The 24,835-nt window shown below is 31.3% G+C and overlaps 1 protein-coding gene across 4 annotated transcripts in view; it reads left to right on the plus strand.

The window, feature by feature from the left end:
• Positions 1 to 20,777, plus strand: part of LOC123197379 (GDSL lipase-like) — a 35,008-nt gene extending 14,231 nt beyond the window's left edge. The window contains exons 1-5 of one of the 4 annotated variants that reach the window (XM_044611644.1): positions 17,439 to 17,908; positions 17,992 to 18,125; positions 19,127 to 19,351; positions 19,437 to 19,692; positions 20,304 to 20,777. In XM_044611644.1, the coding sequence (XP_044467579.1) occupies positions 17,620 to 17,908; positions 17,992 to 18,125; positions 19,127 to 19,351; positions 19,437 to 19,692; positions 20,304 to 20,575 (1,176 nt within the window). In that variant the 5' untranslated portion in view covers positions 17,439 to 17,619 and the 3' untranslated portion in view covers positions 20,576 to 20,777. Of the gene's footprint in view, positions 1 to 17,438; positions 17,909 to 17,991; positions 18,126 to 19,126; positions 19,352 to 19,436; positions 19,693 to 20,303 lie in introns of those variants that run through there. The other 3 variants (XM_044611645.1, XM_044611646.1, XM_044611647.1) reach the window with 3 other exon arrangements.
• Positions 20,778 to 24,835: the final 4,058 nt, after the last annotated feature.

Below are 24,835 nucleotides of genomic sequence, written 5' to 3' on the forward strand. Positions count from 1 at the left end.
AGGCCAAGTAGAAAAACAGAGAAATGAGGATACTTGTATTCATTTTAGCTATGCAAAGTCTAGGATTCGTCTTTGTGTATCGCTATTTTTGGCAAGTGTTAATGTCGTCATCTCATCAAGCAACTCTAAAAAATAGTCTACAAAACAGCGTGCAGTGTTTGTGTTTGGAGACTCCTTGTATGATCCAGGAAATAATGACTTCCTCAATATCAACATTCATTTTGATAACGTTTTATTATTACCGAGTTCGAATATTACTCAGAGATCCAAATCATTTATCAATCAAGAATTGCACAAGAATAGTATGATAAATGATACACAAATCAACACACCAATTTATTTGGTTCGGGTTCAATTGATTAGAACCCTACATCAAAGGCAGATTAGAATCCTCTAGCAAATCCACGAATCAATAAGAATATAGTATAACTTATAGATTCTGAAGCCAATCTAGCATTACAGACGCGAACGGAACTCAATCTCGTATTACTCACGCTATTCCTCTCCAAATCTAAGCGCTACAATGACCATATACACTGACTCAAGGACTTAAACCACTAGATTAAGAGAAAAATCAGTGGATTTATGCATTTCCTAAAACCCCTAGTAGAGAGAACACAAGGAAAATGAAGAGCAAGCTTCCAGATTTGTCTATTGCTCTAATATAGGTTTAATAACCAGTTTTTTATTAAAACTAATCTCCAGATAAAAGACTGCCTTTCATATGTATAATGTCTAAAAACTCCCCAAGACTCTGCTATATTACTAAAAGACCCAATAAGTTTAAGTCAACATATCCTATACATTTCAAGGCAAATTTTCCTCCATACGGTGAGACTTTCTTCAAGTTTCCTACAAGACGATTTAGTGATGGGTGTCTTATCTTTGATTTTGGTAAATGCTGTCATCGACACCTAAATTAAAATTCTAAATTCTTGTAACAAAAATATAGTAAAGGAAAGTAAAGATTGTTTCCTCGAAGAGTTTCAATTAGTAAGTCGTTACTTATCTCGCAAAGCAATGAAACTGGGGGGTGTTTCTGAATTGAATATGAATCATAATTAAAAGTAGTAAATAAAAATCGACAAAATATTCTAAAATAAATAATCAATTAAACAAACTTTAGTCTAGGTCATACCCATAATTGAAACTACAATTGATTATCAACACTCAAAAGTTTCAAATTAATTATTCAAATATTCATAGTGGTATTAATTATTTGTCTTTTTTTATGATTAGTTAACTTTTATTCCAGTTAACTTTTATTGATTAACAACTTGGATACGATCTTAAATTTAATTAAACAATAGCATTAAAAATTAAAAGATTAACGAAACAAGACAACACAAGCGTACGACATTGCATTTAATCTAGTTGATTATTTTTCTAGGAATTACAGTTCCTGATGTAGCAAACAATAAATCTCAGTTGCCACTTCGATAAGATGGATTGAACAATTATGAATTCATCACCTAAATTAGCAATAAATTAAATTAATTGATAAACTAATCACGTGTCTTAGTAATCAATCAACACAATCATGAAAAATAATTCAGAAAGATAATCAATACTTGAATAATAAAAAAGATGCATTAAAGAACAAAAATCTCACAATTTGTAGTTCATGGTTTCAGATCCCTTTAACCAAGAGAAAATATTCAGCCACTGAAAGTCATATTCAACTCTCTAATCCTCTAGGTCAGATTCAAGAAAATGGCGATAATGATCAAAAGAATCTCTCTTCTTCTCCAAAAAGAAAAAATATATATATATAAAGATATATATTCTCCAAATCAGATAAGGATGATAATAATCTCTATATATCTCTAAGAAAATATATTTATCTATATATATCCCTTATCTAAAATATTTCCCCTTTCCAGCTAATAATCATCCCTTTTCTAGGAAGTAAATCTTGACTTTTTTGAAATATCTTAGCTAATATGGACGTCCAAATTTAAATTTTGAAATCTGCTCTCGTCATTTCACGTGTCCCGCCTAGTCAGCATCATGGATTTTGTCGATTCGTAAATCTGCTTTAGTTTTAGACTTCTTGGCCTAACTTACTCCGAAAATGCTCAAAGCTTCCTAAGTGTAAAAAAATAAATAATTTCATTAGCTTGAATTAAATTTTTACACAATATAAGGAAATTAGAAATCAAAATAATGACAATTAACAACATTATCAAATTTCATTGGTGAGCTAATTTATAAATAATTATGTTTAAAATTAATTCTTTGTCTTCATGGAAATATCATTAAATCAGTGACATTTTGTGATTGCTTGGTGCAGCCTTGCATGTAACCATATTTACAACCTGGAAAACAACAATTCATTCATGGAGCCAACTTCGCAAGTGCTACTCCTTGTTCTTGTTCATACAATTCCTTCCACGGTATGCGATCCTAATAACATGTGGTGATTCTAGTTTTAAATACAAAATTATAATTTATAGTTAAGAAAAAATATAATAAAAGAAAAGAGAGAACTAAAATTTATGAATTCTTCTGATCTGCTTTTTCTTTTAACATTTTTGAATAAATTATTGATTTCATTCGTGTTATGCAATCAAAAGCTTCTATTTTAACTTGAAGTTATTTTAGTAGATAAAAGTCTAACAATTAGCTATTTAGGAGAAGCGACTTTGAGTGTAAAAATTGAAAGTCTTAAAAGTCACATCAAAAGAGAACAACCACTAAAAACACATCAGTTTTTTATAATTATGGACAAACTTTCTTAAAATTCAACAATAAACTAACAAAAGTATATTTACTATTCCTTACACTTCGAAAACTACAATCTTACCATTATTATAAATTATTGTACTAACTTAAAAGTTTTTTCTATCTTTATAAAAGGAAGACAATTTTGTAATGAGTTTAGAGAGGTGGAGGGTTCCCCTTTAATTTTTCTTTCTCCATATTAATAACAACAACATGGCCTTAGGCCTATACAAAGTTCATTTTAGTTCGACCACGTAAAAATCACTTGTCTCTTACTCAAATTTTAGTTATTTATATACTTGCACCCAAATCTCACTTATTTGATGTACTTTTCATTAGTATAATTTTCAGCATCAACAATTTGACGTTAAAGAATGCATGTACAATAAGCTTTCTTTATTTCCTCAGTTTTCATCTTTCTTTTACTAATTATTTCAATCTTGATGGCATCACCAAGTAGAATAATCACTCAATCAATGAATATCGTTAATTGTGCCAATGAGTATGGCCATAGTCATGGCTTACCATCTCTACCATCCCTAAAAAATCAAACTACACCTATGATTGGGGGGCAACATGTTATACCCTCATAAATGGTGACCCATATAACTAGTTTAGCCAATGAAATCAAAGTGTTCATATATTGACTTGGCAATGTTATCCCAGTGGCACCTGTAGGGGTAATACTTCTCTTATAAGTAACTCAAGAGTTGTTTCATGCTTCTCAAACTAAATCTCCTATCTCCCCTAGGGAGAATGATAAACAACCTATGTGGCAAAGGGTTTGTCCCATGTTTGATATGGTAAATATAATTCACACAAAAAACCTATCTTATCTTGTGCATACTTGCACTTACAAAATGATGATGTTGACCTATGATGGCATGTAAGCCATAACTCATGACTTGACGAGGTTAATTAGCATGCATAACATTTCACACATATGATAAATCCAAAAATTGATAGAAATATCTCAAGCAGAGGCAACATCAACATGTCCAGATAATATATGCCAAGAACCCTTTGGCCACCAACCTGACTTTGAATTTTCGTAAGGAGTCATCTGCCTTTAGCTTTGTTTTAAACACCCACTTGTGATCTACAACATTCATATTAGCTTCCTATGGAACCAATTCCCAGGTTCGATTCTTTAGCAAGGCTAAAAACTCATCCTTCATTGCTTGAAACCAATTAGGTTTACTCAAAGCTTCTACAACATTCTTTGGTTCCATCAGCTCTTGATTTTTCAAGTTATTAATAAACACTCTTAATGGAGGCAGTGATCCAATCTTCAACCTAGTAACCATTGGATGTTTCAAACACTCTGATTCTATATGTGCTTAACTTTGTTTTTGGATAATAAGATGTCTTCTATTGATAGAGCAACCTCAAGATGAATTGGAGGAAAACTACTGGATGAAGAGATAGATGGAAATGATAACATATCAAGTTTAATAGTAGGCAATAGATTGAAAATTTTTAGACAATATTCTGAATTTAAATTTGTAGTATGGATAAGTTTTTCAACATTTTGTAAAGGATTCAAGTTGGAGCTTTTGACATGATCATATGTTTTAAAGTTTGTGAAGGATTCAACAAGATATCAAGGTTTGTTGTAGCCTAAGTATCACTCTTGACCTGAACCTTGCTAGGATTAAGACTAGAAAGGCTTTCCAAAGCCTTTTTAGAAGAAGTACTTATAGGTATATTTTTATCTATGATTTAAGGAATGAAAAAACTCTTTAAAGCTCATTGACTGATTGCAGCAGTATTGTGCTAAAGAAAATGAGGGTTATCTTGAAATGAGAATTCATTCTTATGAAAATTTACACTAGCCGAAATAAAAACTCGACCAACTGAAGACATGCATTGGTAACCTTTATGTTGTAAATTGTACCATATGGAAACACATTTTTATGTATGAATACTCAGTTTATTTTTTTTATATGGTATTAGGTATGGAAAGCAAACACACCCAAAGGTTTTTAAAAAAGAATAATCAATGGATTCCTTGAACAGTATTTGGTAAGGTGAGTTTGGAGACAAAATAGGAGTTGGTAGTCAGTTTATCTAGAAAGCAGTAGCCTGAATGGCAAGCCACTAGAAGGATAAAGGTAGGTGAACTTGTAAAAGAAGTGTAAAACCTGTTTCAACCAAGTTAAATTGAGACTTCTAAATTCCCCAACCTAATCACTTTAAATTGTTTTAATATTCCTATAAAATTGCTTCCCAATAGCTAGTTGAAATTTGAGAAAAACTTCTCTAGTTTCACTCTTTACACTTAGTGGAAAAATCCACATAAACCTAGAAAAATCATTTACAAACACTATATAGTACTTGAATCCTTCCAAAGACATTATAAGAGCTAGCCCTCACAAGTCTATATGAATCAATTCAAGAGAAGTTGTGCTTTAGAAATAGAAATGGAAAATTTTCAAAGAAGATTTTTTTTCCTAGTTGACAATATGAACATAATGGCATTTTATTAACACCAGATGCATTAAGCTTCAAAGTTTAATTTGAACACCAAATTTAATAGTTGTGTACAAGGATGGCCTAACCTCCTATGCTACATAATTGATCAACTTTATTGATATGTAAAACAAAATTGTGAGTTATCCTATTGTCTAAACCATAACAAGACTTATTCATTAAATTGACCAGATTTGAGCAACCTTTGAGAACAACATCAGTACTTGGTTGAAATTGATATAACTCATCTTTCACATTTCCTTTGAGGAGCACAACCCTAATTTCTTTATCCTTGACAAGACAAAAGTCAGAGTTACACTCAACTACAATAGTATTATCTATCGTTAGTTTAGAAATACTCAACAAATTATTTTTATATTGGGCACACATAAGATATTCTTTAAATGTAGACATTTGTCAGCTAAATTGGTTAAGAGGAAGGAAGAACCTATATGGAAAATACTAAGGCATTCTTAATTTCCAACCAGAAGTTGTTATCTACCTTCGTACCCCACCTTAATATCCAGTTGTGTTGAGTTTGAAATGACATGGTTTGTGGCCTTGGAATCTATATACCATGTAGGATCAACCACTGTTGTTGGAGTGGCAAGAAAGCCTTTAGTTACTTTACTTCCACTTCCTTCATGTAGTACACTTGCATCTGATTTCTTGACAACTTTAAGCCATTGTGATTAAGATTTATTCACCACTGGATTCATCAATTGTCCATTATTTGGTCTAATGCCAAAAAGAAAACCAGACTGTCTTGCCACACTTTGTCCTCCAAAGTGACCTACTCTCCCAACATTGGCTTCTATATTATTCTCATTTCCATTAAATTAGGACTAAAAATTACTTCCTTTGTACCCTCCTGAATTACTAACATTCCCTACATAGGTTAAGTCAAACCTATGGTAGCAATGCAAGGTTATACGACCACTCTTTCCACACACTTGACATATCATTTTAAGCCTATTAAAACAATCTTTGCCTCAACCTCTCATCTGGCTGTATTACAAATTTTTCATTCTCAACTTCAGACTCACTGCTCATTTTTTTATTCTTCTAATCTCTATTATCAAACTCTTTTCCTCCAATCCTATTAGTTATATTAATTGATCCACTATGTATATTAAAACTATATGCAAAATGTTTGGATAAACTCTGTTCATACCTTTGTATCTCTCAACTTACACCATTAGCACATACATCAAGCTTAGAAGTTATATACACCACAGCTGGATCAAACTCAGGTTCAATACCAAATAGTATGCAAATTAATCAGTTCTCCTTTTATTAGATTTTGACTATTAGCTATTAATGCATCCGTCACATCTTTCAATTTTCTGAAGCATTCATGTATCGTCATGCCTCTTTTTTTCAAAATTTGAAGCATATTTTTTAGACTCAACACTTTCAACTTTGATTCAACAATAAAAAAATTCTCCAATGTTACTCAAATTTCATGTGTAGAACTACATCTAGAAACATGATTGAACATACTTTCATAAACAGACACAACTAACCAACTCATCAATAATTTGTCAAGTTTCTTCCATCTATAGTAATTAGTATTTTGTTTCTTAACTATATTACCATAAGCATCATTTTCAATAATGACAAACGGAGAAGGATATTCAATAACACCAATAAGTTGCTCATCAAGTTCTAAAGCTCTAATAGTACAAAATACTTGTGCACGCCAATACCTGCAATGTATCTTCTATAAGCTTTGGATTAATCACTTGAAAAGTTGACATTGAAAAATCACTCAGCACTGACAGACAATGACAAAAAGCTACACCAGGATCTCTTACTTTCTTAGGAGTATTTTGAAAATTTGATGAATAGCTAACCATTGACACTAATAAGATGGCTTCGATATCATGACAAACGAAGAAAAATTAGCAAGAGACGAACATATAAGCCTTTATTGTCATTCAATTGTTGTTTCATTACCCAACACCTTTTAAAACAATGAAATGATCTCTCGTCAAATAATCTTCCCCTTCTCTTATTCATCTATTTCCTTTTAATTTTTATAATAAAATAACTCTTTCATGCACCATTTCATTAACTCCTCTACACACCATTTTGCGATGACATTTTAACACTATCGCACATGGAGACAAACTTTTCCACTCAACCATTGACTACTAAATAAAAAACCTAACATATGTTTTAAGTGGCATTTGTCTCCTTCCTCTTTATTTGTTTAGCACTAATGAAAGAGCAATTGGTTGGATGATGGAGATAAAGGGCACAGACAATCTACTGAGGTTGTATTCTAATAAATATGTGAGAGAAAATTAAATGTGTGTATTATGTTATTCATGCCATGTTCTTGTTGTATATATTGTTGGCTCTAGTGTGAGTTGTATTTGGAGAGGTGAAGAGAAAAAAGATTATCAGAGGAAGAGTTTTCCGAGATTGAGAAAGAGCTTCGTTGCAATTAAATATGCTGAGACTTTGTAAGTTTTTCTCCAATTATAGTGAACTATTTTCCTACCCTTCATAGTGGACGTAGACAATCTATTGATTTTTAAACCATTAAAAATCATTATGTGTTTTTTATTCTGGTTTCTTATCTAGTTAATTTTTTTCTATAACTCTTTAATTTCATTGATGTTTTCATTAACACACAAACTAGAATAATTTTGCAAACTCTAAAATGCATGATTTAGTATCAAAGCTAGGATTTACAGTTTAGAAGATTGAGGTCCGAGCGATAACCATGGCATAGAGCTCAGAGGACAAGAACAAGTTGCATTCACCTAATCACAATTTGGTGGCCCAAACGCCAGTTCAATAAGAGGTCCGAGCGATTCCTAACATATGGGAGAAATGTCAACTTTCATGTATGATCAAATAAAGATGCGAGACTATATGACTAGGTATGTAGTTGCTTCTGATCAACCTTTTAGTTATGCACAAGATGAAATTTTAGAATGGATGATGCAAAATAATGTTCAACTTATATTTAAAAGAATTCTTAAATCAACTCTTTGGTCAGACATCATGAGAAATTATGAATTAATGAAATTAAAAGCAATTGAAGTATTAATTAAATAATTTTAGTGGTGTTATTTCAATAACTTCTGATTTATGGATTGTTACAAATTAAGATATAGGGTACCTGTATGCAACTGTCCATTATATTAATTATGATTGACAGTTATACAAAAAAATTATTGCAATTAGAAATTTAGAATATTCGTATGATGGTCTTAAAATTTATTGTGTATTAGCAAATATTTTTGAAAAATATAAAATTAATAATTCTATTTTTTCAACTACTTTTGATAATGTCAAAATAATGTATAGTATTTATGAACAAAAATATGGAAGGACTGGACAAAGTTCTGTATCAGAAGTAAGTTCCGGTAGTTCAAGCAAAAAAAAGTCATGCATATGATTTCTTTTTGCAAAGGTAAGCAGTCTATTAGTCAAAGTATAAGTTATGGTTAATTTTATAATTATATTAATATTAACTATTATCCAGAAATTGTTCAAAGATATAATGTTGAAAAACTAGATGTTTTGACATGGTAGAAAAACAAGGCAGAAACTTTTCCTGTGCTTGCTGCCACAACCCAAGATTTACTAACACCTCCGGTGTCAATTGTAGCATCAGAATCAACTTTAAGTGCAGGTAGATGCATATTGGATGATAGGTGATCTAATTTATACCCAAATATGATCGAGACGATAATATGTATAAATGATTAGGTCAAAATTGATTCAGAAATTATAGAATCGAGTGATAGAAGATATTTTTGAAGAATTTAGAAATTTGGATGTTGAGGACGAGTAGATAAATAGTATGGTATATATATTTTATTTATGTTTGTAATTATACAATATATAAATGGCCAAATGACTATTTCCCACCTAAACTATGTTGAATTCTCAAAGTTTTCTCTGTTAAAATTGAAAATCTCATTTACCCACCCATGACTGTTTAAATCTGTTAATTTTAAGGGTAAAATCGTTATTTTATATTTAATATTAAAAATAAACTTAAATATGATTTCATTTCCCTCCAAAAATTTAAAAAACTAACTTTTCTCCCCTAAACCAAGTTTAAAACCTAACATTTTATCCCCTAAGCCAAGTTTGAAAAGATCACATTTCCCCCTCTAAGGTTTAGTTTCAAAACTCATTCAGTTTCTCCAGTGCCATTGTTGGTCTTCTCTCCCTCTTGACAATTTTCCTTCCTTCGATGGCCCACCTCAACTCCATGCTAACCTATTCGACATTGAGAGATGTCATATGAGAAGAGAAATTGTCTTCCCAGACGATAAAGACGAGATCGATTGATCTTGTCTTCATCGTCTGGGAAGATGATTTCTCTTCCCAAATGACGTCTCTCTATACCAGATAGGTTAGAGTGGAGTTAAGGCAGGCCGTCAGAGGAAGGGAAACCTTCAAGAGGGAGAGACAACCAACGATGGCATTGAATAAAGTAAACAAGTTTTGAAGGGAGAAGGACTATTTCCCACCCAACTTTTGATGCGTTCTCAAAATGCCACACACGCAAGATGAAAATCCAGTTTTCCCACCCATGAGCTGTTAATTTGGATGGTTTCTGTTTGCATAAGGGTAAAATATCCATTTTACCCTTATTAGATGAAATGACAAAAATACCCCTTTGCAAAATTCATCCCAAAATTGATGTGAGGTTTTCCTTCACCCCCCTTAGGTTTTAGAAACTAACATTTCACCTTACCTAAAGTTTTTAAACTTTGAAAACTAACATTTTCACCCCCAAACCTAGGGTTTCCAAATTTTTCAAAAAAACAGTCGCGTCCCATAACTTTCAAAACTAGCAGTTTCACCCCCATTCTTCAACTTCATCTCCCGACGTCATCTCCGACGTAGTCACCTGCCTCCTCATTCTCTTGGTGCGACGACGGTGGTGGCCGAAGAAGGAAGAGACGTAGATCTCCTTCTCCTGGTGCACGGTGCGACGAAGAGACGGAGATCTCTTCGTCGCACAATGCGACGAAGAGACAGAGATCTCTTCGTCGCACCACCCAGACGACGAAGGACGACTCTTCGTCGTCCTTCGTCTGTTCTTCCAGATCTGGACGACGCTTCGTCGTCCAGATTTGGACGACGAAGGGTCGTCCTTCGTCGTCCTTTGTAGTCAGAGATCTCCCATCGATCGATTGCAGCGGCCGTCGGTGGTGGCCGGAGAAGGAAGCAAAACCTTAGGGGGTGAAATTAAAGTTTTCAAACTTTGAGGATGGGTTATTTACTTTTTGAAACCTAAAGGGGGAAACGGTAAAATTTTAAAGTTTTAATGTTTTAAATAGTAAATAATGATTTTGCCCCTGTTCCTAACTGAAAAAATGGACGACAGTTTAGTCATGGGTGGAAAAACTGGATTTTCATCTGGCGTGGGTGGCATCTTGAAAACGCATCAAAAGTTGGGTGGGAAATAGTCCTTCTCCCAAGTTTTGAAACTAAACCCTAAGGGGGGAAATGTGATCTTTTCAAACTTGGCTTAAGGGATAAAATGTTAGGTTTTAAACTTTTAGGGGGGGAAATGAGATTAAATTTTCAGGGGTTAAGGTTCCATTAAATTTAACCGGTCATGGGTGGGTAAATGGTATTTTCAAAGTTAAATCGGGGAACTTTGAGAATTCAACATAGTTTTGGTAGGAAATAGTCCTTTGACCTATGTAAATTAATTTATTTGTACTATGTTATAAACTTATAATATTTTTCATTATATAACCACAGTATTCCTTTACCATAAGTGAAAAGATTATAAATAAAATATTTAGGATATTATCCTCAGTTTTAATAATTGAAAAATAATGTGTTTAAATTTTTAATTAAATTTTTTTTAAAAGTTTTGTTTGAATGGGCTGGCTTGGCCTAACCCATTTGACTCAACTAACATTGTAACTAAGACTGAGTGACATGAAATGCCAAATACCTAAGAAATGATCTCCCTAAGCACAATGGTGTTTAACAACCAAAAGTTTAACCTTGACATACAAAAAGAAGATTATTATTGTTTGTGCACCAAAATGACAACATATTAAAACTCAAACACTAAACAAGACAATTCATGTACCTTGACACATCAATACCACAAGACTTGGCAACCAAAACAAGCCGAGACATAGTATTTTTAGCAATTGTGTGTTAGGAACCCAACTTTTATTTAACAAAATTATTGTTTGGGCTTATAATTCTAAACCCAGCCCTTGTTTTTACCAAAACTGATTTTATTAGAATTTTTATCAGAAGAATCTTTGGTAGTAACCTTAGAAGCACCTTTATCGATTTAATGGATTTCTTTGCAGTATTTTATGATGCTTTGGTTTTTTTATTTATATGCATATGGATTAGATCTCACTTTTGATCCTACATAATTGCTTTCAGATAAACTTTTATTGACAACACTCTTAGGTACTTTAGACGCTTTTTCTACTTTCTTATCATCAACTATCAATGAATCTTCTTGAAAAGATACTAAATCTTTTGCTATGTTAGAATCTGATTCCTCTTCCTTCCCCAGCTTAGGTTGTTTCATAATTATGATACAATTTGATGGATGTTATGGATTTATTAAGACACATTGATGATCTTATGATTTGGATTTTAGTATAATGTTTGGGATATTAATTTGACTTTACTTGAATACTTTATTATTTTAGTTAATAATACTAATTAAGATTATTCAAATTTTTAAAGATTGGTGCCTGTTGGCTTTGGCTTATCTTATATACTTTGATACTGTTCAACATGCATGACATAAATTTAATAACACTTTACCCTCAGAAATAGGACTTTTAGGGTGGAATGTTACGAATGGTTTTAGATAAATCATGTCTCTAAAGGTTGAGGAGCATAACCCTAGATGGTTGGAATTGCTTTGATAATGCATAAAGAATGCATGCTTGTTCTTGGTAGCTTTGTTTGAAAATTATTTAAAGCAAACATATTTCGTTGAAAAGGTTTCATGCATATTTTATAAAAATTCCTTATACTTCCAAAACACTAAACATTCAAGAGAAAGGAAGAGTCTGTCGAGAGTTAAAAGACTTGAAATCCAAAAACTAGAGTGTCCTCAAAAAAGGAATGAGGTCATTAAATAAGACTTGTTTGTCAAAGTTTCTTAGCCACACAAAAACTATTACACTATTGTCAAAAGTTCGATAAGTTCTCAAATTGTGTCATAATGGACTAAGACATGTTATGAACTGATTTGAGAATGTTATAAATCTACATGATCCTAACTTGAATTCTGATTTGATAAATATGATGATATGGGTATGAAAATAACATTGTTATGCTATAATGTGTCAATGGCAGTTGAAATTGTGTATAAAATGAGTTATACTAATTTGTGAATTTATTGATGCATGTTAGAACATGCAAATGAGTAATGTTGCATATTGAATGTTACCTAAGGCATAAAGAATTAAATTTGGTTCAAAAAGGTGTAGAGATGAGAGCCATAAATGTGAAAATTAGAATTTTAGACAATGGTGAACAATCATTCATGAAGAAGTTATAGTTGTTCACATGCATGGTAGACAATAATGAACAATGATCATGCATGAGGTGCATGGTTGTGATAACGTGTAAGGACACATGGTCATAGCTAGGATAATGACAGTCGTGCACGTCATTAAAGTAGTGAATGATCATGCATTGATCATTCACGCCTATTCATATGACTAAATTTACAAAAATAACCTAAGTTGTATGCAATTAGTGGGGATTGAACGAGTATAGCCTTATATGAATAAATTTAATATGAAATAATGATAAAGGATGCTTGAGTGTTTGGATGAAGGCATATATCTTAAAAAGTTCATATTCAAGTTTAAAGAAGTGAAAAATTGTAACTAGGTGGATTGAAATAAGCTAAGATGAGTTACCAATTGTGTGCAATGTGGTGTAAAATTATGAGGAGTGAGTCGATGTCATGTGATCTTTGACTCAAAAGGATTAGAAAACATACCAATGTTGTGTGATCCTTATTACGAGAAATTTAGAGCCCTTAATGTGTGATATAAGGCAAGTGAGTAAATGCCATGTGTGTGATCTTGTCAACAAAGGATTCCGTGTCACGATTGTATGGTCTTTGCATTCTGTGCTACTATTGTGTAACCTTTAGCACAATGGGGTCAATATTATGTACTCTATGGTATGGGTTTGGAGTACTATTGTGTGATCTCTGGCTCACAAACCCAATGTGAAAGCATGAGGGTTGTCGTGTGATGTTTATGAGATGTTTCATGCATATGCCTTTATAAGGGCATTCACAGTTGAGGGTGTCAATCAAGTAGTTTACTTATGAATTGTATGTAAGGAAAGGAAAATTATACTAATGGTTTCTTATGTGGTCAACGAAATGTTTTATGCACACACTGGGATAAGGACCACCTTTGGGTGCCTTTTTGACAATCCACTTCACACCTATAAATACACTTTGAGGGTAATTTGGTAATACATTATGTATAATGGTTATGTATACCATACCTTTTACAGTGAGTACATCAAGAGTGCACTCTCGTGTATGAGCAGTAAAAAGTAAAATGGTCATTTTGAGCATGGTACATAAAGTTGTTTAAGTATTGAAGGATGTATGATCGTGCATGGAGGTGGTGCACACGTATACACTTAATATAGATGAACAATGTCAGCCAGTTATTGTGAACACCCACACATAAGGAGATGAACGGTTGTACATGACATTTAAATTTTGGATAAGCACATTTCCAATGATAACAATTCATGAAATGTGATTTTGTCATGGGATCGTATGTACGACCATGCAAAGAGACTGCACGACTGTGGGTGTTGTTATATGGCCAAAATAAAAAGAGGTAAAGTGGAGACTAAATGGGTTATTTGCTTTTCATACCTTTTTAGAGCAAAAGAGAGTTTGAGAGATCATTAAAAAGTCTATGGAGACAGAGTCGCCGAAAGGGGGAAACAACTTATGAATAGTACAACAATGACAAAAGATGTTACCTTAACATAGGTAAACGAAGAAATCACATATTGAAAGGATTAAGGTTTCAAGAACAATTAAAGATAATTTTATGACTTGTGTAAAGACATGATAAATCTTTTATAAGCATTTTGGGATATAGTGAGAAAATTTCTAGAATATTCAAAGTAGCACTCAAATATGCGTCAAAGCACAAAACATAATGACTTTTGAAATGACTTGCTTGAAACCTTCTAAAATACTTCATGCCTGCAATTGTCTAGTCAATTGTAGAATTATGACCATCCACTGGACATCTACCTATGTGGAAGAAATTTTTTTTTATTTTTTTAAAATGCTATTCATATTCCCAAATACAGGATAATTGTTATACGGTTAAAAGTTCTCTCCAAAATTAACTCGTGAATATGATTTCATATTGTAACTAGTAAATAGTGATTAAGCAATAATATAACATACAACATAACAATCAATCTTTTATAATTCTCAAAATATGATACAAAGACTTCTTTGATCATAATTTTTTCAAGAGTAATGTTATCACTGAAATTGTTAAAAATTAAAGATAGAACAACACTCAAACATATAATAATATTTCATTGTTATTTATACAAATAATTTTAATATTTCATTAGTAAGTCAAATAATAAATATTTTCTATTATTAAGAAATTAATATTCTGACTATTAGTAATAATAGTCGAAGTGCTATTATGGCAATCGCCACATTCTTAATTTAATCTCAAAAGTAACCCTACCATTAAATATACCAATATGCCCAGGGAATATAAAAAAATGACGTGCAATAGCTATACACATTTTGATTGTTCAGTTTTTATCACTGAAATTGTATTCTCCTTCCATAAATTCAATGGCGAAACAATGTACGTTGGCTATTAATTTTTTTGGCCACCCCAACCATTTAAAAAATTCTCCGTATTTTATTTAAGAATAATACTATACATATATATTTTGAATATATAAATTTATACATATTTATATATGATATTTTATAATTAGATGCTATTTTATTTTTAATTTGAAATCATCTAATCATATAATAATATATATTAAATATATATTTATTTATATATTCAAAATTGATATATATAATATTATTATTTATTTATATATTATGCCTTTATGAATATTTGCTCTTAAGTCTCCTTGATCTGGTATTTTTTTTTTTTTGTTGGTTCATATTCCCGCACAACCATCAACTAATTGTATAATCACTTTTCAAATTAATTTTCCGAAAACATTTCGGAGTAAGGATTTAAATAGTCCGTCATATTATATATTTTTCCAATTTTCAGTTTTCAATTATTTATTATTTATTCATAAATTGTGTCAGGCCAACTCACAATCTTGTCCCAAGCTCTTGACAGGGCCTATATGGCTAGTGAGCTTGGTACAATCCATAATTTTACGAACCATGGCCCCAAGCTGGCTGGACCGATATGGTTTACATTTACTAAAGAATTTCATAAAATTGATAATATATTTATTAATTGAATTTGAATAATTTATTTATAAAGAGATTTAATTGAATTTTTAAAAAAAAAAACTCTCAGAGAATAATTAACGTCAAACCTAACAATCCTATGTTTGTTTGGTTATCAGTTGCATTGAATAGTAAGTAATACTTGCTACTACACCAACATTTTGGATGATTGTCAACTTGGTCATGTTGGCCGATAAACCCATATTCTCAAGTCACGCAACGTATTCCACATGTCATCCATTCATTGATTCAAGAAATATGATGGGTCATGGAAAGCTATCATATGCTCAAAAGGAAAGCTAAGTGACCAAGACGGGATACCAAACACGGGAATAAGAGTTTAAGTTTTATAGATAATATATTAAGATTATATCTTTAATTTATTTAATGTAACAATTATCGAATTAATCATTAAATTTAAAATTTTATTTTTTTAGTGTGATTAATTCAATCACCAAAGGATAGTTTAATTCAAGCAAATTTTTTTTGAAAAAATTGTTAGATTATTATAATCACTTTTAATAAAACTATATATATAATTTTTATTCATAAATAATAATATATTATAATATAATTTATATTATATTATTTTTAATTATTTAATTATATAAATAATATATTATTATTTATATATAAATTTTGACATATAATATTACCCGATTATTTTATAGATACCATTAAAATGGAATGATTTGTTTTGATGACTTTAGTTTTCCTTCTTAGGAAAGAAATATTTATTATTATTATATTTTGGTTGACTAATGCATTTTGAAATTCAAGAAGTTAATAGATTGTATTAAATTATGGATGTTAGATATTTTCCTGCTTTAGAAGATGGCACCTGCACATCAACCGACCTCATCACGACTAATAAAAGACACAAAAATTATTAGCTTAATTTTCAATTAAGCCGGCTGGTCCTTATCTTGAACCTTTCCACTTTGTTGGCCAACACGACCAAGTTTAGTCTAACAGCATTTTCCCATCCCTTGAATCCGTAAATCACACTTTCCACCCAAGGTTCAAGTCTATTAACAAAATAGAGTTCTAATATAAAACCAGAAAGTTTAATTATTATTGTAACCATAACTATTTCACTCATGGGAAATTGCCATTTATCCTTAACACCGACATCTAAAATCATATACAAATCCAAAAAATAGACTATCCAAGATCTAAACTCTTTTAATAATACCACTCATAACCTCTCTAAACTCTCTAGCCTCCTATACACCCAACAAACACAAAGAAAACGACATTCTTAAATTTGAAGAGTACACCTTAATCTCGATAAAACTAATGACAAAGTATAATCACAAAAAGTTGATGAAGTTAAAGAGTTTGTCTCCCCTCTTTCTCCTCTACATCTCATTCCCCTTCTCCTTCTCCCTTCCTCCATAGTTATAGCCCGACGCCACAATTACTAATTTTGTAAATAGTATTATAGATATAATTTTAATTTGTGGTCGTAGAGTTCATTATCCCTCTCCATCTCTTTTCCTCCACAACCGCCGTCTTCCCTTCTTGTCTCCTATGGCTAATTTTTATTTCATTTTAATTTCTTTTTCAAATTATATGAAATCAAAATGACCATTATGCCCTTTTACAATTAATTTTAGGTTAATAAAACCAAGTTTTGGGTGGAAAAAAATAATTTATATACTCAATAGGTGGGAAAATGTTTTTATGCCAAACTTTGGATGGGCAAATGTTAATCACTAAATATCATGTGCCATCCCCTTCACATTGCATCTTTGGGTAGGACAAAGTTAAGCACTAAAGATAATGTGCCATCTCCTTCACACTGCAGCCATATGTTTATCATCTCCGGTTCCCTCGTGCAACAGTTCATATGAATTTAATGATTGCCAGTGAGCCCATTTGTTGTATATGAAGTAAGATGCTTAAACACAGAGGCCAAGTACAAAAATAGAGAAATGAGGATACCTGTATTCATTTCAGCTATGCAAAGTCTAGGATTTGTCTTTTGTGTATCGCTGTTTTTGGCAAGTGTTAATGTCGTCATCTCATCAAGCAGCTCTAAGAAAGAGTCTACAAAACAGCGTGCAGTGTTTGTGTTTGGAGACTCGTTGTATGATCCAGGAAATAATGACTTCCTCAATATGAGCATTGATTTCAAGGCAAATTTTCCTCCATACGGTGAGACTTTCTTCAAGTATCCTACCGGAAGATTTAGCGATGGCCGCCTTATTTCTGATTTCATTGGTAAGCTAATTTATAAATAATTATTTTTAAACTTAATTCTTCGTCATCATGTCAATACCATTAAATCAGTGACATTTTGGAGGTGCTTGGTGCAGCCATGCATGTAAACTTGAGTGTGTGGAAACCATACTTGGAACCTGGAAAACAGCAATTCATTCATGGAGCCAACTTCGCAAGTGGTGGAGCTTCTGTTCTTGTTGATAGTAATGCTTCCTGGGTATGCGATCCTAATATCATGTGGTAATTCAAGTTTTAAATACAAAATCTTAATTTATAACTAAGAAAAAACATAATCAGAGAGAAAACTAAACTAGAATTTATGAATTCCTCCGATCTATTTTTCTTTTAACATTTCTGAAAAAATTATTAATTTCTTTGGTGATACGCAGTCAAAAGCTTCTATAATAACTCTTCAAAATATAGTATAAATATTTTATAATACACAATACGTATCTTATGATACAAAAGAAAAAACAATCTGTATCATGAAGTCTATCGAATTAATATGATACAGTAAATATATCATATGATACGATACATTTTATCAACACGGATCAATTGCTAACAAATGAAAAGTGACATATAACTAATAATAATTCTATGATATTTAGTTTTGCTGCTTATTATTATTAAGGTCTATGAAGAAACATCAATAACCTCTATTTCACTCCAAAAATATTTAAAAATTGATTATATTTTAATTTTTAAGAAAATTAAATAAATAAATTTCGCTTTTGTTTATTATTAAGGTTGGTGTGGACATGATATGGGGTCGGGTTGGACACAATCTACCACTGTAACGGGTTATACTAGGTTCAGGGGTTGTGTGGATCTTGTCAGACTGTAATGGGTCATAGTAGTAAGCCTTTTTAAAAATAAAAAATAACTTATTAAATTTTCATTCCGCGGGTGCAAAAGTTTTTTACACCCTTTTTCTGTCCAATTATATGTCACTTCTGTCCAAAGTATGTGAGTTATTTAATGTGCATGCACCGTCCTCCATATCCTAATATCGTGTGGTGATTCAAGTTTTAAATACAAATACTGCATATTGTTAATATATTAAACATTTATCACAAGATCTTCATTTATGATTTCAAATGAAAACCCAAAGGATAAACTGAAATAATAAGTTTGAAATGGGATTTAATACAGGAGTATAATAAGAAAAAGTCTTTCCTCTATTACTTTCTTTACTCTGCTTCAAATTTTTTGCAGCTCAACCTTGAAAGACAGCTAAGCTTGTTCATGAATGTGGTCAATACATTGACGCAACAATTAGGAAATGCAGAGGCGAAGAAATTGCTAACAAATGCGGTTTACCTCTTTAGCATTGGAGGTGTTGATTATGCATGGTTCAAAGTTGATTACCCAAATGCTACAGAATCAATGAAGTTGGAATACGTAAATTGGGTTATCGGAAACATAACGAATGTCATCAAGGTAAAACTCTCTCTTTACAGTCACCAATACAAAAAGTTGTTGGGCTTTTGTTTTTTATATATCTTTATCAATCTTTTGGCCTTAGGAAATATACAAAGTAGGAGGAAGGAGATTTGCTTTTCAAAACATTGGACCCCTGGGTTGCTTGCCAGAAGTTCGACAAGATTATAATCTCAGCGGCATTCAGTGCTTAGAAGAAACGTTAGCATTAGCAACATTGCACAACAATGCTTTATCTAATGTTTGCAGGAAGCTAGAGAGTCAGTTATCAGGATTCAAGTATTTGATTTTTGATTACTACAATTCCCTTCTCGATAGAATCAAGAATTTCTCCAAGTATGGTAGGTTTTGACCATAATTTTGTATTTTATATTTCTTTTGATAGGCTCTAGAGTAATTAATTATGCTTACATCACTCAAAAAAAAAAATAGTATTAATGGGAGAAAAATAACGAATAGATAAATATTTAACTGTTATAAGTATTATTTTCATAATGTTAATGACCAATTATTTATATTTTCGATAAAATTAAATAACTATGCGATTTTAATAAATGAAATAATGATAGTTAAAAGTTTATTTTTTATCGTTTTAATAACGGAAAAAATCTTATCATTACCTATCGTTGTAGCTTATTGTTAAAAATATTAACTACAAGAATATTTTTAATGGTAAAAGTTATATTGACAGGTGATGAAGGGAATTTTTCCATTGTTAAAATTTTTTACCGATAGAAAATAAATTTTTAATGACCATTTTCTCTTTGTTAAAATAATAAATTTATTTATTTTTAACGAGAGTATAAATAATTGGTTGATAAAACCGTGAAAACAACACTTATAACTACTGTATATTTATTTATTTGTTATTTTCCTCTCACTTATCCCAGTTTTTTTTTTTTTTGTAGTGCATATATTAAGCCATTGAATTAAGCAATGAACTGTTTTGAAGGTTTCAAAGAAGGATACAAAGCGTGTTGTGGCAGTGGGTTATATCATGGAATCAATTGTGGAATTGGGGAATATTATTTATGCACTAATCCTAATGACTACCTGTTTTGGGATGGTTACCATCCTACTGAACATGCCTACTCTCAACTGGAAAAGCTGTTCTGGAGTGGAAACCCAAATGTTACATGGCCTCTAAGCATGAAACAACTATTTGAATTTGACGAACCTGAGATTGGCAACTTAGCTGATGATGATCTGTTTATGCATGCGTAACTTTATTAAATCTGGCTCAATAAGCTTGTTACCAGCAAGTGTAAACAGTTTTAGTTAATAAAGGAGCTAATAGTTCTTAAAATCTTATATAAAATTGTTTATGTTATATTTAATTTCAAACTTAATGACTTTTTAGAATCTACTGAGGCTGGATTCTAACAAACTTGTGAGAGAAAATTGAATGTGTGTATTATGTTATTCATGCCTTGTTTTTGCTTTATATATTATTCGTTTTGGTGGGAGTTGAATATGGAGAGGTGAAGAAAAAAAGGATTATCAGAGGGAGAGTTTTGCAGCTTGATTGCAAAGAAATATGCTAAAACTTTTTAAGTTTTTCATCAATTATAGTGAACTTTTTTTCTACCCTTCACAGTAGACGTAGACAATCTATTGATTTTTGAACAACTATAAATTCTTGTGATCTTGATTCTGGTTTTTTGTTTACTTAATTTTCTTTTGTAAATCTTGAATTTCATTTATGTTATTATTAACACACAAGCTAGAATAATTTTGTAAACCCAAAACTTCATCAATTAGAATCAAAGCTAGGATTTAGGATTTAAAAGATTGGGGTTTCTAAATCTACAATTCTAGGGTTTAGAAATTTGAGCTTTTCAATCTATGACTTCTCTAGGGCTTAGAATTTGAGGAGTTTTCAAACCAATAGCTAATAGGGTTTTCCAAAATCAATATTTTGTGGTTTTCTTTAATCTATAAGTTATTAGGCTCTTCCATTAGAATTTTTTGGCCATGTCTTAGTATGAGGTAGAAAAGTTCAAATGAATAATGATTATGGTTTATGGAAAATGAAAATGAGAGTCATGTTAGTCAAGGAGGGACTTGCTTCTACTTTAGATAGTGAAGATAAGCTACCAAAAAATTTAAGTGAATTAGAGAAGAGGGATCTACTAGGTAAGGCCTATACTTCACTGATTCTTGGGTTGGGTGACAAAATTTTGTGAGGTAAAAAATGTAAGCACTCCAACTGAATTATAGAGTAATTTAGATGCTTTGTACTTGTCTAAGACTTATCCAAATAGGTTAGTTTTGAAGCAGAAGCTTGTTTGGTTCAAAATGGATGAGAGTAAACCTTAAGAGATAATATGGATGATTTTATGAAGTTGGTTCAAGGTTTAAAAGACTTGACTCTCAAGGTGGACGATAAGCATCAAGTTGTTATTCTTATGAATTCTTTACCTAGGATGTACACAAACTTTATCCATATTATGGCAAACAAACCTTAAAGCTAGCAGAGGATATAGTAGCCATTGCTGTCAAGGTTGTTGAATTTAGAAAATAAGGTAAGCTAGATGTTGAAAGATTGAGTGTTAGAAACAGATCCAAAAAGAAGAATCACCACTAGAGACATCAATCGGGTCAGGCCTCCATTTGGCCCAACACAAAACACAAAACTAAGGTCTGCCACAAGAAGGCCCGGTTAAGCTCATGGGCTAGCCTGGCCTAGCCCAACACTATATAAAAAAATTAAAAAATATTTAGTTGCTTGTGGCAGAAGCAACTGATGCTTTTCCTATAGAAGTTTCTGTTGTTGAATATCAACTTGTTTCAATTTGTTTTAATTTTTTTAATTTTTCCTTATATAACCCTATTCAACTTTTCTTTATTTTTAATTTTATTTATAAATCTCTCGATCTCAATTTTTTCATTATATTCTCAATCTCATTTTCTCTCATCAACTCTCTTTCGGAAGCTATCTGAATTTATAAATAATAATTCTTTATGTATATAATTTTATTTTTATTTTATAAAAATGAGTAGATAAATAATATAGTATATATATTTTATTTATGTTTTGTAATTTATATAGTATATATATTAATTTATTTATACTATATTATAAACTTATAATATGTTTCATCATGTAACCACGATATTCCTATATCACAAGTGAAGTATTATAAATAAAATATTAAGGAATATTGTCCTCGGTTTTAATAATTAAAAAATAATTTGTGTTTAAAAATTTTAATTAAATTTTTAAAAAATATTGTTTAATTGGGTTAGGTCGGCCTGACCTAGCCCAATTAAGGTCTAACCCGACGCTATATATATAAGATCAAACCTTAGGCCTTCACACATCAATGGGCTGACATGACCCAACCCAACCCATTAGTCTGATGGGCCAAACTGAAGCTAGTCTAGCCCAACCCATTGACATCTCTAATCACCACAAAGGCCAATATGAAAGAAAGTCTATGTTAAACTCTAGATTGAGAAGAAGTGTTGTTGGGAATGAAGAGTTAGCATTTGATGGCTATGACAAGTGGCTTTAAAAATTGAATTATATTCTAAGTGGATTTTAGATTCAGGTTGGACATATCCTATGACTTCAAGTAAGAGTTTATTTATAAATTTTCAGAAGCCAAAAGCTAGAAGAGTTCTCATAGGGGGTATTTTTTGTTTGTGAGGAATTAAGCATTGAGGAGGTAAGGTTATACTTGCATAATGATAGCACTAGGTTACTTACATATTTTAGATTTATTATAGAAATAAAAAGAAGCTTGATTTCTTTAGAAAGCTTAGATGTTAATGGCAGAGCCTAAGGTGGAGTTCTAAAGGTCACTAACGATAGTTATCAAAGGTGAAAGGAAAAATGGTTTTAACGTTCTTAATGGCATTACTATCATAGGTACAATTATGCAAGCTCATGATGAAATTGTATTGTGGCATAGAATATTGGGTCATATTAGTGAAAGGGGTTAGTGGAATTATGCAAGCAGAAAGACCTAGGTGATGATAAGATAGAAAAATTACTAGGATTCTATGATCACTACATCAATGGAAAAATGAGTAGGGTTAAGTTTAAGACTAGTGTGCAATATATGTTCATTCAAACATTTGAGGACCAACTAGACATTTATCCTTTGGTGTTTGTAGATACTTTATCAACATCATTGATTATTTCTTTAGAAGGGTTTGGGTGTATTTCTTTAGAAGGGTTTGGGTGTATTTCTTGAAGAATAAAGGGGAAGCCTTTAGGCCTTAATGCATGAACTTAAGTCTCTAAGGTACCAATCAATCAATCATCATATCATCCCAATTTGCATGCTAATTTCACATAATCACCTTATTTGGCACACAACAATGATCAACTTCTAATTTCATAAATTCTTTTACATAATCTCATGCCAAAAATCGTAAATATCATGTACAAATCAACATTTATATATTTAATTATACTTATTATTATTCTAGAACAAATCACATTCTAAAACATGTTTTTTCATTCAAAATTCATAGACTAAATTAGAAAATATACGTCTGTTTACCTCACTTTCATCATTAAGCAATACTTTAAGCGTTAAATCCTTCAATAATTTCTATAATGGCATGAATTTGACCCTTAAGTGTCTCTCTCAATTATTTATTGAATTTACTAAGGAATGGAAAGGTTTCTCTATAGAAAATCAAGCTTGTAACACCCATAAGTATGAGTTGAAGGTATAGTCTTTTTATATTAATGATATAAGTATGTGGCTTGAAAATTTGTTGAAGTGTTATTGATTTGTGGAAATTGGCCTGATGTACGATTGTGCATGGGGGGTGTACACCCATACATCAATTTGCCACATGGATGATAGGAAAATCATGCCATATCGAGGAGGATAATGGGACACTCTACCATGCACTGAGGGGATGCATAGTCATGACATCCGTTACATGCAAAATTTTATGTATGAATGACTTCAATGATTTTTGAAACATAAAACTTAATATAACCTAATTCGATTAAGTGTGCTTTTATTCCAATAGAGAGAGAGAAAGTTATAACCGTTCAAGGTAGCTTTCTAATCGTTCAAAAAGGTTTTCGGTTTGTTTGGTGAAAAAATCAACATCAAATCTTTAGGCTTTGGAAACATGGTAAGTAGGATGTAGTTTTCCTTTAAATGTTGATTTTTTATGTACTAAAAGAGAACAATGATGATGTATGATATGAACCTTGGGATTAGAAAAAGTTATCTAGGATTGATGAATTGATATTTGATAATGCACATTGTATATTAATATTACCATATTCGGACAAATTTAACTGAATATTTATGTGAATTATGATTTGATTTAAAAACCTTTTGAATAGCTTAATGATAAGTTATAGCGTGTAAGAAATGGACTAGGTTGGATTATGAGAATATGGTTGTGCATATGTATAACTTTGAGTTAATATTGTTGATAATGCATAAACTTGATGAAATGTGGATTTGTAGTTTTAGAAGAATGCAAAAACGCTCGTGCATCCTT

The sequence above is a fragment of the Mangifera indica genome, chromosome 15 (genome assembly GCF_011075055.1).
Source record: "Mangifera indica cultivar Alphonso chromosome 15, CATAS_Mindica_2.1, whole genome shotgun sequence".
Classification (NCBI taxonomy): domain Eukaryota; kingdom Viridiplantae; phylum Streptophyta; class Magnoliopsida; order Sapindales; family Anacardiaceae; genus Mangifera; species Mangifera indica.